At 37.7% G+C, this 19,096-nt stretch overlaps 1 protein-coding gene across 1 annotated transcript in view; it reads right to left on the bottom strand.

The window, feature by feature from the left end:
• The window catches only part of LOC144658464 (uncharacterized), a 45,615-nt gene that overhangs the window by 3,818 nt on the left and 22,701 nt on the right, over positions 1–19,096 (bottom strand). Inside the window, exons 4-9 of the mRNA XM_078518872.1 lie at positions 10,092–10,166; positions 8,606–8,683; positions 8,201–8,275; positions 4,909–5,108; positions 3,876–4,001; positions 333–1,922 (exon numbers count right to left, since the gene is read on the bottom strand). Coding sequence (XP_078374998.1) covers positions 333–1,922; positions 3,876–4,001; positions 4,909–5,108; positions 8,201–8,275; positions 8,606–8,683; positions 10,092–10,165 — 2,143 coding nt within the window. The 5' untranslated portion in view covers position 10,166. The remainder of the gene's footprint in view (positions 1–332; positions 1,923–3,875; positions 4,002–4,908; positions 5,109–8,200; positions 8,276–8,605; positions 8,684–10,091; positions 10,167–19,096) is intronic.

Genomic DNA, 19,096 nt, shown 5'->3' with positions numbered 1-19,096 from the left:
ATTTATACAGGATGACCATTTCATTTATAAAAACTGCTATCCATATGGGTCCTGTGTAAACGATAAATTGTATTCGTATAGATAATTGGACCGCTTTCTGGGACTGGCTTGTTCATATAGCGAATCTTCCGTGGGCCGATGACCGTCATTGAAAATGACCGATGATTGATGCATTTTCAAACTTTTACCCACAAGGTATATTTGGCTACAAACCATCAGCAGTACATTGGCATAGAGTAAATACCCACACCCCCCCCCCCCCGCCCATCCACAAAAGAGGTATTTGCCTTTGTAGGTTAAAATTTTAAACATGTCCAGACCGCGACACTTACCCACCAAAAGTCCAATCACCAAAGAGTTAGCTCCGATGACTAATACCGTAAACACGGTGCTGTCCACGTATGAGTCTATTGAGGCGGGTATGTTTTCTTTGGGAATCTTGCTAACAGTTCCAATGCCGAGGTTGACGAAGGTAACCGCGAGGGATGTCAGCATCAACCTGTTCTCGAATTTATCCAATATGGGGTGGACATATGCAAAGAGCATTCCATAGAGACCTGACATGACACACGCAAGTCCAACATAGGCCCTGCTTTCTCCTCCCACAAGTATCAAACCGGATGTCAATACAACCTTCCGAACCATCTCGACAAACTCCCAATACCACGAATGAGAATTATAATTCTCGAATAGGAATCGCAATCCCCTGAAAACTTCGGTGCTTTGTTCCTGTGTGTGAGATGTTTCGTTGTCAGCTTCGCTTTCACCAATCATCTTTCTTTGTTTCCAAAGAACTGTCATCGATACGGCTGGCAGAAGGAGTATGTAGAAAACCGCACAGTATGCAACGATGACCAAACGATTGTACTCTGGACCATGGCATATTATGTTGTAATCTGCTTTGAGGAACTTTGGACATTCTTTTTCGTTTTCGTCGTCACAAAGTTCCCGACAAGCCAAGGGGAGCACGTTTGCTGCTTTAGAGCATGTACTCAGGTACGTCACGTAAAGAACAAAAAACAAGTTTCTGTAGATTAGTTCTTTCGCTTGTGAAGTTTTCACCACTAGATCTCTTTCATCTAAACTGCTCCGCATCAGAAAGAGCTTTCTCAGTCCGTAGATAACGAGAGACATCGTGATGGCGGTAGCATTTAAAGCGAGAATGGCAAACAAGCTTCCAAATGCATCGACTTTCAAACCTGGTAGTATGCAGTGAATAGGTGCCATCTGGAGTACGTTCAGCTGTAACAGTTCTGAATATTTCCCAATAAGCGCGAGTGATTCTGGCCACTTTATGTAGGCAAATGCTTCCAGGACACCAAACGTTACTTGGTAAAAGCCTATTACGATCTTCAGTCTTCCAAGAATCATATCCACTGTAGAGCGTCCAGTACTCTTCTTGCATTTCTTTTTGCTTGTCCACACCACGAGTGCAACAATAATCGCAATCACAGCTGCTGCAATTGACAGCTGGCCGGCCATCCAGGTCTTTGTTGGACATGTTTTGCATGTTTGCATTTGCTTGTAGTACCCAGCACTGCACACCTCACATAATGGACCTTCATAACCATCATCACATTTAGAATCTAGATCTCCCCTGCACGATTCCTTTCTTGGGCATCTATGTGTCTTAGGCAGGACGTAAGGGTACTCTATGAGGGAACCGTTACGCGAAGAATTGCGTGAAGAATTTCCTACAACAGGAGTGATGTTCACGAGATTCATGGTGTACTCTTCATACAATAGTTTGTGTGTATTGTTTCCCCATTTCCACCAGTAGCCAGACTCAAGAGTAGCATAGTCATTTACGCATTTCAGTCCAGGCTGATCACACTGTTTACAACCTTCAAAAAGATGAATCCGAAAAAATCCATCTAAGCATTTGCAGGCTCTGAATCCTGCAAAAATGCTTGTATTTGTTCCTACAATAAAAGTGGAAACTATATATTAGAAATTATATAATTAATTACATACTATAAAAACACCAGTCGGACGTTTAACCACTGAGCTACAGTAGACTTGAGAGCGCTATCTCACTGTCTATTTAACTTGGTTTAAATGGGGCAAACATCCTGCATACCGCTAGGATTGATTAGATTTGTCGACAGGTAGGTTCATTTCCCCAAAGTGCAGTCTGCGAAGTTGTGATCTTCGAATTTTATCAATTAACAACTTTTTACAAAAGAGAGCATGCTCTTTTGTTTTTGATTGTTTTAATGGAACTGTGTGTTCTCCGTTTAAACATTACTTTGAACGATTACATCATAACACTAGAAACAACGGGAAAATAGCAAAACTGCCCAAAGTCAAACTTGATTTTGCGCGCCGTAGTTTTTATTTTATAGGTGCCTCGATTTTTAATTCTTTACCTTTGAATTTAAGAAACATTAATTCTAGACTTTTATTTAGGAAAGCGTTGGACGAGTTTTATTTGTAATATTTTATTGTAGTTTTTAAAGGTTTTTAACTAAGTGCATGATCCGCTTTTTACACAATTTTCATTATATATTATATATAACTAGTAATTTTAGTAATTTTTAATTTTTAATTAGCAGGACCCCGTTGATAACAGTACGCATGTACTGAAGGGCTATCCTGGATAAACATTCGATTATTATTATTATTATTTATTATAAGTGTTGAAAGAAATGATGATAAATATCAAGCTTTGCACAACACAGTTAAAGAGATATTCGTTATTCAGTGCCACTCGCTACTCGCTCACTTCACTTCACTTCACTCGAAAACGATTCTCGATGTTAATTTTTCGATGACTTTATGGTAGGTAAAACTTTATTTATACACGGAATCCATTCATGTTTCATGCTCTTCCATCCAGCCGTGTCTAAATAAATCAATTAACTAATTAAAATATCCAACTACATTACTTAAGTCTACATTACCAAGTCTACAATTCTAAACTGCAATTACGATTCTTTAGCTGGATCTTTGATTTTCTACGATTTTCTGCCTGACGTCAATATTGCTCGCGCGGGCTACAACTGCGCTAGGAACTCTAAACAAAACGGAAAAGAAAAAGAGTTCCAGTTCTTAAACCGCGCTTGAACAAATTTGTATACAAGAGAAAACTTCAAAATACTTTCACATAGGTCTTTAAATCTGGGAGGGGAAACAATACGACAAAAAGAAGTAGATAAACAACCGACAGAGGAGTTTTAATTCTGTCTTTCATTATCGCTCGCGACGCATGACGTCATATTAGCGCGCGCTTGCACACGCAAATCGATTCTCTTCGGAGGTCGTAAAAGCCAGATTTTGATACAGATTTTCTCGAAAACCTACCGTATGGCTGAATTTCTCCGAATTTCAGCCTGGTTAAAAGCTGTGGCTTTAAAATGGTATAAAAAGGAACAAAACGATTTCGAGAAATCGAAGAAATACTTTCAAAGTGCTATATGTAACGAATTATTTGCGATGTCAAACGCGCTACGGCAATGTCAGAGTTGATAAAGCGAAATGGTTAATATTCTAACAATTAGCTAAGCCTGGCAGAGCAACATTTCATTCGGTTTTCAATCGCATAACAAAAAGCCTCCCTTCCTTCTCTCCGTTGGTTTTGATAAGGTATACCTTAGTGACCTAGTGTCCTTCGTTCCCTTACCCCCTCTCCCAGAAATAATTCTGTTACAGTTTCGCAGATTAGGTGTCCACAATTAGTAGAGGGGACTTTTCCCCTCAGCTACTACAGTTTGACACGATAATAAAGTTATTATTATTATTATTATTATTATTATTATTATTATTATTATCATTATTTTATTATTATTATTATTATTATTACAGATTGGAAACATGAAACAAACTAATATATCTTGTTTTATCGATCAAGATCTGCTCTTTATTTATGTGCTTACCTTGTGGACAAGCAATGCAATCTTGTGCCCTTTTTCCAGGCGCTTTGTTGTGGGGGACAAAAGTTCCATTGGGACATTTCAGGCAGCTGTTGTTAACATACGCTTTAGTGTCCGAGTAAAAACCACCTATGTAAAAAAATGTAAATGTAATTTATTTGAAAAGGAAAACAAACACAGTGATGGACAACTTATTGTTATGGTTTACTATAGAACATCCATGTTTCTTAATGCGATGATCATGAATGGTTTTTGTGTGTGATGCCCACAAATTAAAGCAAGGGTCCTCTTTACTAAACGCTTTCTTTTCAAAATGTGATCTAAAAACAGCAAATACTGCTACATTGTCGTCCCCATTATAGTCATCATTATCATCAACAGCAGAATAAGCAACAACGAAAGCTACAAGGAACAAGCATTCGCAAACAAATACTAATAAATCTACAAATTACAGCAAATAAAAAAAAAGAAATTGCGAAAATAGAGTGAAATTTAAAATGCACTAGGAGCGAGAAGATTGCCTTTGAAAAGTAACGAGTTATTTTTACTAGTAAAAGGTAATTTATAGGTTTTCTCTCAAGTTGGATGAAATATTATTCTAGATTACTCGTCCAAAAACGGTAAAAAACAGTTTTCATTTTTTCCAAAACGATTAGTTATTTCCACGAACTGCAGACCTATTGATGTAATGTATATGAAATAATTCATATATGAACTGCGGATGTATATGAGAGTGATAAATTATCGTCGCAGTGAATTTCCAATTTAAGCAATTGGAATAAAGAAGTCTGAAAAAAAAGCCCTGAATTTTTTTTTTCAGGCTTCTTTATTCCAATTGCTTCAATTGGAAATTCACTGCGACGATCATTTATCACTCTTCAGACCTATTGTTGTAAACATGGACCTCATTTTAATTTCATATCATCAGTTGTGAATTTAAACGTATCGGTTAATATCTCATCAACCTCAATTTTCGGCTTTGCTTTGAAAACATATTAAGAACTTTCAAATAAGATGAACCAGTCACCAGACTTACCCGCAGGACATTCCAAGCACTGAAGCTCATCAGGATCGCTGACAGAGGCATTGACAAACGTTCCCGTGGGACATGGAGCAACTTCGTATTTACTATTGTTTTTACTTGCAAATCCAGCTCGGAGAAAGGTCTCTAGTAACGCTTCGTCTATTTTGTACCCGCGGCTGGGAAGGGTTATGTACTCCGAGCTACCTAGACCACTAAAATGTAAATTGTAAAAAAAGCTTTAGTAAGGAAATTAAAAGTCCGGTAATAAAAAAGGAAAGTCTGTGCAATGGACAATCGTTGACGCATGCATGAAGCGGCTAAGAGTCGCCACTTTTCCAACACAAAAATCTGACAAGTTGCTAAATGTCAGCTGGATATTTGGGGCGAAATTTCCCACACTTTTGACGGCTTCAAGTCTAAAAACCGCGATTTTAAGTGCTGCGCACGCGCTCAGGTCTCCGGCTGATTTTCCATCTTATTCACCAGTTAAAAAATAACTCAGATACTACGCGCGCTCTGATTGGTCAAAAACCTATGTACTATTGTACCGGTAAAGTCCCGCTTCTGTCCCGACATGGCCACACTACGCTCGATTACGCATAAGGACGAAGAATTAACTTTGGTTTTATGTATTCTTTTGGTCTATCTTATGATTAAAACGGAGGATATATGATTATCGTAAATGATCATTATGAAAATTTACTGAGGGTGGATCACAAAATTGAATTTTCCCGCCCACAACAGTTGAGCAAAGGCACTAGAGAAAAAAACAAAACGCAGAGACAAACACTGACTGAGTGAGAAGTAACAGAATAAACAGGTCCGCTTTCACTTGACTGGAAAAATATGGATATGGTTACATTCAACATTAACTCGGAAATGTTATTATAAAAGGAAATAAAACTGATCGAATTTGTCGCAATGAAGTAGAATTATTTTGATGGCAGAACCTCACACTGAGTTCTTGTACGCGCTTAAATTATATCTTCAGTTTTACGTGCTTTCAGTGCTTTATCTCAAGTCCGTTATTCGGCGAAAACAAAAGGATACGGGATAAATAAATTCAGAACAAATTTCTAAAGAAGTGTTTGTGGAACTAACCTTTATTCTCAATACCTTCGTCAGTCTGTGAAGTTTGTAAACTTGCAAAGTTTTCGTGCAGTCTTTTACCTGCTTTTACTTTCGGGGTGAATGACTCCGGCCACAATTTGCTAGATTTCCACGTCAAAGAACTTTAAAAGCGTTGAATACATTTTATACCGTGACAGTTTGTCTTTTTCCTTTCCTTTCTTATGACTTTCGTAGCTTTAAAAGAACTTTTAAACGTTTTTGTCGCGTCGATTTGTGGATTTTGTGTGTGGAGCTGAACCTGTGATTTATTCTTTCGGCCGCTGTGATTGGTTTACCGCGTCATTCGATGAACTTGTTGAGAATAAGACATTTGATCACGAAAAATAAAATAGAATATTATTTCTTTGAAGGACGTTTCCTATAGTTATTTCATAAAAGCAAAAAACCACACTTTCTAGGGCTTTACTGGCGTAATAAAGCCACGCGGGATGTTGGGAGAACATTCGAAAAGCTTGTAAATCACTCGCCTGCGGCTCGCGATTTACAAGCTTTTCTCGTGTTCTCCCAACATCCCGCGTGGCTTTATTACGCCAGTAAAGCCCTAGAAAGTGTGGTCTATTGCTTAATTAATTTTCAAGGTTATTGTATGAAAAATTGACATCATGTTTTCATGGTCTACGCTGCTTTATATAATAACCTGAATTCTACGCGCATTTTGATTGGTTCTTACTTATGATCTATCAGAGTACAGACACATGGATGACGTCACGCAGTGGTGTGACTCGCGCGCGTGATCAGAGTTCATAGTCCAAATCAGAGTTGTCGGCAAAGTTTTTCAAACTTGCGGGGCCACAACAAAGCAAAAAAGTTCAGCTTAATTACAAATCTTCAGTGAGAAACAATACGCCAAGCATCGTTCACCTTTCGAAGCATTTAACTGGGCGAAACAAGCTTGAAGAAGACAGTGAATTATTCGAGAAATTATCCGAAATCTGTAAGCTTATGAAAGTTTGACCGATGTTGTACAGTTGGACGACGCCACGGAAAACAAACGAAATGCGGTTGAACGCTTCGGTTAATGCTTACAGATTTGAACAACTTTCCAAATTCCAAATCGGAATAAAGGTTAGTTTTTTCATTAACTTTCAATTGACCATTTTTCTGTTTATTCAATCGGATTAACAATGCTTCGTGTTAACGAAAACTTAATAGTGAAATCAAAACAACTTAGCTCATCGGTACGGCAGCATTGCTCACACAGAAGTGTGCTGAAGTCTTGTGTTATTATATAAAACAAATAGATTTCATTTTGCCGTGCGTCTGTTCAGTAATAGATCACAGAAGACGTCAAAATGTGGTATGAACATCAGTGACCCACTCGGCTAGCGCCTCGTGGGCCACTTCTCTGTTCATACCACATTTTGACGTCATCTGTGATCTATTACTGAACAGACGCACGGCAAAATGAAATCTATTTGTTAAGTAGACCATAGAAATGACGCCATAAAATGTCCAAAACTTTGCAGTGAAACCACTCCCCTTACGGCTCGTTGATTCTTTTGAGTTTTAAACATTTTACGACGTCATGTCTATCGTTCATAAGAGTGTATACCATGGAAAAATGCTGTCGATTTCTTATTTTACAATACCTGAGCGAATTCCCGCGGGCTGATTGGCTAATTTTTATTGTCAAGAAGTGAACAGAAGAGTTTTGTCAAACTTTTCAGTACTGATTCAGCGCTGCATTCTTGATAAGGCAAGAATCATACCACAAATTTAGTAGTCTTCGATGAGGAAATCATCTAAAATTTATGGTTTAAATCTGAAGAAACCGATGCAACCTTTGGGTGAAAACTGATGAGGGTGTTTATTGACGCTTCAGACCAGCTGAATATCGGCGGTGAGCGGGAAATTTGCGCTGTCGATGAAATGAAGAAGCTGAACGGCGTTTTAGTGGATAATTTTGTGAATTAGCTGATAATTTTGTGAACAGTTTTCACTGGATTTATGGTTGGTTGAGCAATTCGAATTTTACCTTGTATTCCTGGCCGTATTCTTACTACACGTTACTAAACAGTGACCCATGCCAAGGCTAAAACTCTAAACCTCTCAATGATTGGTCCAGTTGACTAACCACTGCACCTCTCACCCCGTATAAAGAATAAAAGAAAGGAATACTTTGGAAATCAAATGTATCATAAATATATACAAATTGTTGCGGCAAGTTACATACAGCTGTACAATACAACGTTCCTTCTGATTAGGGCCCACAATTTTCACGGTGCCGATTTGTCCATCTTCCATGCTTCTACAGGACACAAAGGATATTATGTCAAAGCTTGTTAATAACTGTAATGCTGTTTTCCCAGTAATTGTCATGATTGGCTCGCAATGGTTTCCCTTTGCTATTAGCCCTGGCTCTACTAGTTGGTTATTATGTCCGTCTATTTGCTGTCCATTCGGCATAAGATATATTATACAGAGAAACGTTTTGTTTGTAGCCTATTAAATTCAGCGCAAAAGAACGCGTGAGAAACAATACAAAATAACCTTGGTTTCAACTTTCTTGCTTCATTTTTGAATTTTTACTTTTTCTATTTCAAAGTGCAGTGGATAAACCGAATTGCGTCATACTTACATGTCTGCTGTCAGATTAGAAAAGTCCTCAGTGAAAGATCGAAGACTCACTGATTTTAGGTCCGTCCGCATCATGTATCTAATGAAAGTAAAATCACTAAGTAAGCAACCGTACATTTCGAAAAGCTGTAACAACAGTAACACGTCTGAGTATTCAGGAGTATTGTGGTCTATCAGTTGTACGTAAACGTTTGTTTGCAAATCGCTGACTAGTGCATAAAGTGAAACATTTTAAACTTGACAGTGATGGAAATGAAATGTTAGTAGACTTCAAGCTTTACGAATATTTTCCCAATGATTCTGGGTTTTCTTCTAACAACCCGTTACTTTTGAGACCTTGATGCTTCCAGTTTTGTTCTAAAAGGAAACTCATGGGAGCACCGTTCGAGCCCTCTTGATCTCGCGCACTGAGTTTGATATGGAGGGCGAATATTTGTATTAAGCCGAATGCAAATGAAACTCTAAATCATTGCCAGTGGGCATGTATGGTTAGTTTCAATTAAGAACTGACTAATCAGGTTTTTTTATTCGCCCCACGGATAAAAACAAGTTCACGGTCTTTCTAGGTCAGTCATAGAACCAAGCTAGCTTTTGCCCTGTAGGTTTTCATCACTAATTTACTAATTTGTGGAAGCAGAGTTGAATTTCGAGAGCGATATTAAACAAAGTGAGGTTCAAAACTGCACACGCGAAAATGGGACAATTGGTTTTTAATCTTCGAAGTTAAACCAAATGAAGGTCACGCTGAATTACCGTCGAATAGTAACACTTAATGACTGGTTCCGAGGGAAACAGTCAATTTTGTTTCTCGGAGCCGAGGAGGAGCCGCGGGAAACATTGAGATTCGAGGTAAACAAAGTTAACCTAGTTTCCCCAGTGATTTGTTGTATGGTCACAGTAAAGACTTAAGAAGAACGGCGGTGGTCAGTCAACATTCGCAAGCAACAGTGCACTGTTACCGCTGAAGTCATAGATTTTGCAATGTGTCTTCTCAGATACGTATGGCGGGAAACAGTTTTATTGTTAGATATCATGTGACCTGAAGTAGCCATGAGAGCGCGCGCTGTTGGGGAAAAGATTCCAGCTATATAACAATAATTTCATTCACCTGTTGAATTCAGGCGCAAGATGGCAGACAATTCACCCTTCGCTTGCTTGCTTGCAAGTGCAAATGCAAGAGCAATTCAAATACAAAAAAAAAATGACAAGTCTCCATTCCTTGGGCTTGCATTTCCGCTTGTGTTATGCTAATTCACACTTGTTTTTCCTTGCATTTGCGTTTGCATTTGCATCTCTCGTGTCAACTAGCCCTGAAGGTGGCTTGGTAATGGTTTATAGCACTTGAAATTTAATTGTGCAAGAACATATACATGAGCTTTAAACCGTTGCCAGTCATCTTTAAGATGTCTAAACATCTAGGAAAAAATACGGCCACAACTTATTGCAAGCAGGTGAACTTGTTGAAAACAGTTAAGAGCAATACTTACATAGAAAGCTTCCCGCTATTTGGAATCGTGAAGGCTACAGACGAGATTGACTTGATAGGATTGTCTGAAAGCATTCTACGAAAAATATAACAGCATATGAAAGAGAAGTACTTATTCAATCACACAAATGTTATCCTTACGAGTTGCACTTTAAATTCAAATAATTTTGGAAATCTCTCTTTTTTTGTTTTGTTTGCGCTATCGCTTAAGTACATCTTCGAAGGCAAAAGTATTCATACAAAAAATGGCCAACAGTTCTTAAATTTTTCTAACCTAGCCCATCTCTGTATTTTCCAATTAATTTAAAATATACTTTTTCCTTTATTGGTTTATTGCTGTTTTTTACCTAATTCAGAAATGTTAAAGTTAAGATTTCCTTCGATTAGAAAGTGACGACCGGACAAAATAACCTGACATGTCTTGACATAGACAACCCAAGGATGCACAAGATAAGATACTTGCTCATCCTATTGTGATGAATAAACAGTGCAGTAGCCACTCGTTCTCCTTTTGCCAATAATTGTAGACAAAAGGGAGTCCCTCGTTTTTCTCAGGGTCAGTCAAGTGGACGAGCATGCGAGTGTGTGAGAAAATCATTTCGTACGAGGAGGATGCACTCGCGTGTAGTATCTTCTCTCGCGAAGAAATTTTCTGACACGCTACCATGCTCGCCTCTCGCAAGCTTGCAGTCTTCTCGTAAGGTGGCTGGTAATTAGTTTTAAGCACTTTCAAGCTCTTACACTTTGATGAATCAATATTACCACTGTTTACTACTTGGCGCTAGGCCCACCCCGATTATGCTAGCAAAACTGGTATTTTATGCTCCCAGTTTCACAGCGGTCAAACGCAAAAGTTGACGTCACATCCGGTCTTCGCCGCCTCGAACTTTCGACTTGAAAGTGGGTAAAATTTTGTAAGAAATCGTTAAAGAAATAGTACGGTGAAAGAACATTTCAAGCTGGAACACTTAGTGGAGATGAATTATCAAATTTTCAATCCAATCCAGGAGTCTGACTCGATAAGCCACTCATTCATCCATTGTCGATGGTCAAAAAATTTTTTCGCTGAAGTAATTAAGTGGTTTAATAAGGAAAATGACATGTACACCTCCTACTCACTTAACACAATTGAATTACTCTTTGGGAAATTATCAAATGAACCTGACTCCGTTTCATCCCAGATGATGTTGAAAAAGCTTAACTATGTCGTTCTGTTTGCTAAATACTATATTTATAACAATAAGCTTAGTTCAAAACAAGGAAGCTTGAACGAATTTATTAAGAAACTGGAATTTAAGTATCATTTAGAAGGATTTTGCCTCGAAATGTAAATAAAAGGTAATTGTAAGTTAAAAAAAGTTTTTTTTTTATATAATTAGCACAGTTTTCGCTGAAAAAAAAAATATAATAATACAGATAGTTTATTTTCACCGACTAGACGTCGTATGTATGTTTAACTAATTAAGTGTACGTATTTTTTTTTTCTCTTTTTTATTTGTTTAACTTTTCTTTTGCTGTTTCCAAAAAATGTAAAATAGTATAACGTAGGTTAATTTAGTTTATTTGAAATGTAGTGTACGATGTGTAAGGTAGTGTAAGTTGATTAAGTAAATTACATTGTAATGTAGTGTTATGTGTTTGAAATAAAGTGTTGTTTAATTGCCAAAAAAAAACAAAAAAAAAAATTTCAATCCATAATTGGCGTATAAACCTTAACTTTCCAGAGATAGATGTTGTCGAACGAGTCTTTTTCTAAAACTTTCCCTGAATGTTCTCTACCAAGCGCTTTTTCGAAAAATACAATAAAAAGATAGGTCACCATGCTCGCAAAAAGAGATACGATAGGTCAATCTTACCCCATTTACGCTCCATTTATTTATCACGTGCGTTATGATCGGTCCACATTACATTTTGCGGTGGCTGGAAGCACAGTTTATTAATGTAATGCTTAAACAAACTTAATTGCTAGAAAGGCGCCACCATAACGAACAGTGTAACATATAATGAACTTACAGAAACTTATAGAAACCGTTGGGAAACCGTTGTCAGCCATAAAAAAATAACATTCCAGCTCTATTTTGTATTCTATGTCCGCCTGGTTGCGAAGCCCTTTTAATTGGTTATCTCACACTATATCTCAACAGGGTTGGATAAGGGAATTATATACAGCTAAAGTAATTTCTCAGATATAGATGTTGTCAAACGAGTCTTTTCCTGAAACTTTTCCTGAATGTTCTCTATCAAGCGCTTTTCCAAAAAAATACAATAAAAAAGATAGGTCACCATGCTCGCAAAAAGAGATATGTTTGCTCAATCTTACCCCATTTACGCCCCATTTATTTATCTCGTGCGTCATGATCGGTCCACATTACATTTTGCGGTGGCAAAACTTAATTGCTAGAAAGTCCCTAGCATAACGATCAATGTAACATATAATAAACTTATAGGAAAAATCACTCAAATCGAAACGACAACAACTCAAAACGCTCCTCCAGTCCTGTCATTGTGTTCAAGGATATTCATTGCGTCGACGAGTAAAAGAACGTGAACGCTTTTAACTATATCGTTTTTCCTTCCGAAAAAATTTCTAACTTTCTAACTCAAAGAGGACAATCTGTGTGCCAAAATTATGCAATAAAAATATAGGTAACCATATTCGTTTACAAGAAAACGAAGATTTATTTCCCTGGCCGCCGTTTTGCTTATGTGGGCGCACAAATTACGCATAAAATTACGCGCAGTAAGGATGTGCAAGGCGATACTGAGGAATCACTTCAACATAATAGGGACTTCAAGCAAAGAGAACGGGGTATGAACACACGATGATCGAGAAGCCAGAGGTTAAGGAAAAGGTCACAAAATCAACTGCGCATGACAGGCGAAAAAAATTCACGTTCTGCGTTTGGCCCCGATTGAGACGAGTCGTTTTTGCGTTGTCTGAAAGCGAACGTGTTATACGCTTTCTCTGCTGTTTTAACTCTAATAACCCAGCGATAGAATACAAAATAACTTTTATCGCTTGTAATCTTTTATCATGCATGCAAGATTGTTTATTGTTGTGATGCTATTTTTTTTCTCAGAAACGCCGTTCCGCTGTTACGTTAGGTAAAATTAAAAATGAACTCAGCATACATTGATTTCAATCGAAAGTTTTTTTTTTTATTTACAACACAAACATACTAATATTTACATATATAAATGTGTATAATATTACAAAAAAATTAAGACGCGGAAACTCACGTTAACTATGCTTACAATATTTACGAGACTTATGTTTTAACAAACTAAAGCTACGATTACACTTTAATGCTACACACTACTACATATACAATAAGGCTACGTTATTTGTACAATGCTACATGATACAAGGAAGGCCAGAAGTAAGCGAATAACAAAAAAAAACAAAAACAAAAAAAAAAATAATAAAAATAAAATAAAATAAAAATAAAAGCGAAAAATAAACAAGACAAACAAACAAACAATAAGATGCTCAAATACTTATTTGTGATTTGGATTTATGCTTTTCAATTTCAAGGTGACTTTTAAGTATGGCAAAAAAAGCTTCCCAGATATACTCTTCTTCTCTCCGTGACGCATTATAGATATAAAATTTAGAATGATTAAACAGAGGTTTAAACCAAGGCGACGAGGAAGATCTTGAGTGAACCCGTAGATTATATCCTGTTCTGATAAGGTGATAAAGTCTGAGTGCTTTCTATTCCACCAGAAAGCAAACTGAGACCAAAAGGTTTGTACAGAAGAGCATGTTACAAAAAGGTGTTTCAAGGTTTGTGTCTCGTTACAAAGATGGCATTGCTCCTGTTGAACAAGTGAATCTCTAAAAAGAGTGGCATTAGTGGGCAAAATGTGATGGATAATCTTAAACTGTAAAATAGTGAGTCTAATGTCTTTAGTAACTTTAAAGGGGATACTGTAAGTAAGTCGTATTGTTTCTTCGTCGAAATTAGCCTGTTTCATCCTCTTTTCAGCCGTACGTTTTTCAAATTTCATTTTAACGAAGATCTGGCTCGCAGCTTTGCAAGAAATTTTATTTAGTGGTAACTTAATTCTGTTGTTTAAAAAGTTCGTTGTAAGTTCGCTTTTTCCTTTTAATTGATTGATCCATTTTTTAGGGATTGCGTGGCAAAGGCCATAATACTTCAGAAAGTTAGTCTTTATCTGGAACGTAGATGCAAAATCGTTAAAAGTTAAGAAAGAGTCCCCTTTGAAGATGTCACCGATTTTAGTAACACCAGCTTCATGCCACTGCTTATAGTAGACTGAGGATCCGTCGATTGTGATGAACCTGTTATTCCATATAATTTCCTCTAGTATTTGCTCTTTGGTTCCGGGAGTAGAAACAGTTAGTTTTTGCCATGCTTCTAAGGCTTCTTTGTAAAAATCCAGAGGTATGTTTACTTTCAGAGACTTCAGTTCATAATTGCATTCAAAAAGAAATCGACCGCCCACATTGTTTAAGTATGCTAGAGGAATGTGACTCCAACTAGCGTCGTGTGGACTATCATTTAATCGCTTAATCCATGTGACTTTGAGAGAATTGTTAACAATATCAAAGTCAGGCATATTAAGTCCTCCTTTCTCCTTTGGCCCTATCATAGCAGTATGCTTAATTTTTGCAGTTTTTCCCCAGATAAAAGATTTGATAGTCTGATTGACCGTCTTGACAAAGGAATACGGAAACGATAGCATAGAAGTATTGTAAACAAGTTTAGACAGCGCAAGAGTTTTTAGAATGGTTATACGACCATATAATTAGAGGTTCCTTGGATACCATATGTTTAGTAGATTTTTCATGGAAGTGAGCTTTTGTTCGAAATTTTTTTGATGGGAGACCTCGTCGCTGTACGTAAAATGGATTCCAAGTGCGAAAACTGGTTCAGAGGGCCATGCAATGTCAGAATGCTTAGTCTTTTTGTTCCGATTCGCACCTAACCACATTCCTTCAGTTTTGGTTGTGTTTATTTCAAGACCGGAACACTTCTGGAAGGCGTGAAGCAATTTGAAAAGACTTTCAGCTGACTTGAGATCAGCAACAAAGGCGGTTGTGTCGTCTGCGTATTGTGAAACTTTAAATTCTTTGTCAAAAACTTTAATTCCATTAATGGTTTTGTCTCGTCGAATTGCATCAGCTAATATTTCTGCGCAAAGTACAAAAAGAGCGCCGGAAAGCAAACATCCTTGCCGTACGCCACGTTGAATTTTAAAGAACTCGGAAGCGTATCCGTTGTTCATGACACAACTGGAACAGTTATTGTAAAAGGTTTTAATCCATTGTTGAATTTGGGGACCGAAATTAAACGCTTCTAGTGTCTTAAATAGGAAGTTCCAATCAAGTGAATCGAATACTTTTTTAAAGTCGATAAATAATGCTATGCCAGGTATATTTTCTGCCTCTGTTACTTTCATAATATCTTGGATGAGCCTGATGTTTTGGCCGATATAGCGACCTTTGACGTAACCAGTTTGATCTTCATTAATTAGTTTAGGGAGAACTGTAGCAATTCTATGAGCCATGGTTTTAGTTGCAATCTTATAATCTACATTAAGTAGAGTAAGAGGTCTCCAATTTTCAAGATAAGATTTGTCTTTTTTTCTTTTTCGGTATTACCTTGATGATCCCTTGCTTTTGGGTTATGTTCATTTGTCCCCGATGAAATGCATAATTAAAACTCTGTGTCATTTCTTCTCCTAACAAAGACCAAAAATGCAAATAAAATTCCACAGAGAGGCCGTCGCTTCCAGGACACTTTCCTTTAGCGCACTCTTTTAGCACATTATAACACTCTTCATTGCATAGGGGGTCTTCAAGTTTGTCTTGCTCAGGTTTGTCTAGTTTGGGCAGATTCGCGTCCAGAAAAAATACATCGTTTTGTGTTGCATCACACGAACTAGCAGTGTAGAGATTTTTGTAGAAGAGCCTTTGTGATCTCAAGATCTCATATGGATCAGTAATTTCCCTTTCGCCATATTTTAATTTTGTGATGTGAGTTTTAGAATGTTGCCTCTTTTCTAAGTTTAAGAAGTACTTGGTGTTTCTTTCACCTTCTTCATGCCAACGAATTCTGCTTCTTACGATAGCGCCCTTTGTTCTATATTCAGTTATCTTATTTAATTCAGCTCGGAGTCGGTATAGTTCTGTGATGTTTTCTTTTGATCTGTTTGTTCTGAGTACGTTCATCAAATGATCGATTTGATTTTGTAGTTCTTTTTCTGCGTTTCTTCGGAGTTTATTTTTTCTTTTCGAATACTGAACACAAAAACCACTCACTTCCATTTTTAGCATGTCCCAGTAAAGACCTTTATCTTCGAGGTAGTTGTGTTTAGCTTTCAACTCTGGAATTTTGGCTGTGAGTTCGGAAGTGAACTTTTCATCTTTTAGTAGCGAATTATTTATTTTCCAGAAGCCTGGGCCGCGCTTAGTGTATTCCTCGGACTGAAGAACAAAACTAATTGCCGAGTGATCGGAGAAGGTGGGACTTGTAATATCTGTCTTAAGTAGAGATGAAGAAAGATTTTTAGAGACAAGCCAATAATCCAATCGGCATTGAATTTTTAATGAATGATTACGCCACGTGAATTGTGATTGATTTGGATGTTGGCTTCTCCAAACGTCTTGCAATTTATGATTACTGCATAAACTATTTATTTCTCTAATTACTGGCCTTTTCCTTTCAATAGAGGTGCCGCCGGTTTTGTCTAGCGGTGTTAGTGCGCAGTTGAGGTCGCCGCCTAAAATAATTTGCAAGTTTGTGTATTGTTTAAGGGTGTTATTTAGGTTGGAAAAGAAAGTATTTTGCGATGAATTGTCATTTGGAGCATAAACATTGCATAACAAGAAAGTAGAATCGTGAATAGTGGTTTCAAGCATCAGGTATCTGCCGTGTTTGTCAGCGATAGTATTATCTACTTGAAAGTCGAGTTTCGGGTTAAATAAAATCATCACACCTCGGGAATGACTAGATCCATGGCTGTAATGGACTTTGCCACCCCATTCTGATCTCCATATTTCTTCTACACTTTTCGTGGAGTAGGTTTCTTGCAAAAATATTATATCAGCTTTACTGTTGTGGGCCCAGCGAAAAAGTTGTCTCCTCTTTCGCGCCTGGTTTAAACCTCTTGCGTTAATTGACAGAAATGATAATCTAAGTGGCGTTGCCATGGCTAATACTGAACATTATTGCGCTTTGAAGAGAAGAATGTTTACGCGTATCAAGGATTCTGTTATTATCTACTTTTATATACCCTTGAGAATTAGTTGAAATGCAAATTTTTGAGCAAAGTATCCAAGTGCTTATAACTTTTAAACGAGCGAAAACAAAACGACAAGAAATTGCACAAAACACCAAAAAATAAATAAGCACCAGTTTAAGTATTTTGGGAAAGCAAAGGCGACGGACGCTTTCGAATAGTACTGGAGCCATACTACTTTATATAAACGATGAGCAAGGAAGTCGGAATTTTGAAATCTAAAGACTTAACGACTTCCTTGGAATAACAAGAGCTTACCGTGCGGTAAAGCTCTCGAAGCCCGCTATCATCTGCGGGCTAACTAACCTGGAAATATTGAAGCTTGGTCTTAAGTGGACAAAATGTTTGCGTATAAAGGCAGTTTCTTTGTTTCAGGGCCGCGATAAATATGTCCGTCGATGATAAGTTTATCAACATTGAAGGATGCCCGCTTGTTTTGTTTCTTGGCTTTCTTTAATACGGGTAGTAGCTCTTTCCTCATATCTTCTATCTCTTTTGGAAAGTCGTCCGCCACGCCAATCTTTAGGGCTGTATTGATGTTCTTGACGTGTTGGAAAATGCGGCCTTTATCTTTAAAGAACGACATCTTAGCTATAATAGGTCGAGGTTTGTTTGCATCTGCCTGATCTGTCAGTGTGTTTCGTCGCGTTGGAATACGATGAACCCGCTCGAACTCAAGATTGTCGACCGCCTCTTTAGAAATTTTTAGCTCATTTCGTAGAAGACTTTTTAAAACCTTTTCTGTTTCCTTGTTGCTGCCATCTGTTTCGGATTCTGGTACATTGAAGAACTTAATATTGCTTCTTCTAGATTGAGCTTCTAGCTTAATGTTGCGCCGCTTTTGCTCTTCTAGGTCAAGGTTTGCTTTGTTGAGCTGGTCTTGAATGTTAAGCAGGTCGTTGGCGAAAGTGTCTTGCGTCGTCTTTAAAGTCTTCACTTCATTGTCTGTTGCTTTAACCAGTTTTCGCAACTTGTCATTCTCTTCTTTTAGTGACTTCAGTTCTTCTTTGAAGTCTTCAAAAAGTGGGAAGATTTTGAGAAGCTTGTTGATCTTCTTTGTAATGTCATCTTGCCATTCTTGGCTTGATTTTAATGGTTCTATTCGGTCGCCATTTTGGTCTGAATCGTAGCCGGCTTCTTCATCGGTTTGTGAGCCTGCTTCTCTTAGTCGTTTTCTGCTTCTTTCTCTTTGTGCGTCGTCGTTAATAGTTTCTTTCTTTTCCATCATTACTTTTTCGAGCTTCGAGAGCTTAAATCCGTTTTTAGCTCGACATTTTACCGGAGCAGCGAAATTTGCTTCCGCCGCTGCAGCAAGCACGTGCTCTATCTACCCTATCTATTTCAATCGAAAGTTTGAGTTCAGAATCGCTTAAGGTATCACAAAAGGAAAATTGACATTTTCGTTCCCAGTGAAATTGTGTGCAAACCATCATTATTATCAATACACGCGGCCAAATTGAAAACCGCCTTATTGAAAACACGCACTTTGCGGGCCGCAAATGACCCCTGGCGGGCCGTTAATGCATTAACTGCCCTGCAGCTGATTGGTTCTCGGTTCATCATCCGATTGATTTTAACCAATCAGCGTCGCCGACGCGGGAAAACCATTCGGCAAGGTCAGTTTGAAGCACAAAATTTCTTAATCAAACGGAAAGTGGAAGAAAGGTCAAAGCTTTCGAAAATGGAAGAATTCAAAGATTCTAGTCAAAACTCGGATCTGGGAACGGAAGAATTGGA

Source organism: Oculina patagonica, chromosome 6 (assembly GCF_052425735.1).
Source record: "Oculina patagonica isolate OP01 chromosome 6, crgOcupat, whole genome shotgun sequence".
Taxonomy (NCBI): domain Eukaryota; kingdom Metazoa; phylum Cnidaria; class Anthozoa; order Scleractinia; family Oculinidae; genus Oculina; species Oculina patagonica.
Note: the sequence above shows the minus strand (reverse complement) of the source record. Positions and strands in the feature narration are given on the sequence as shown.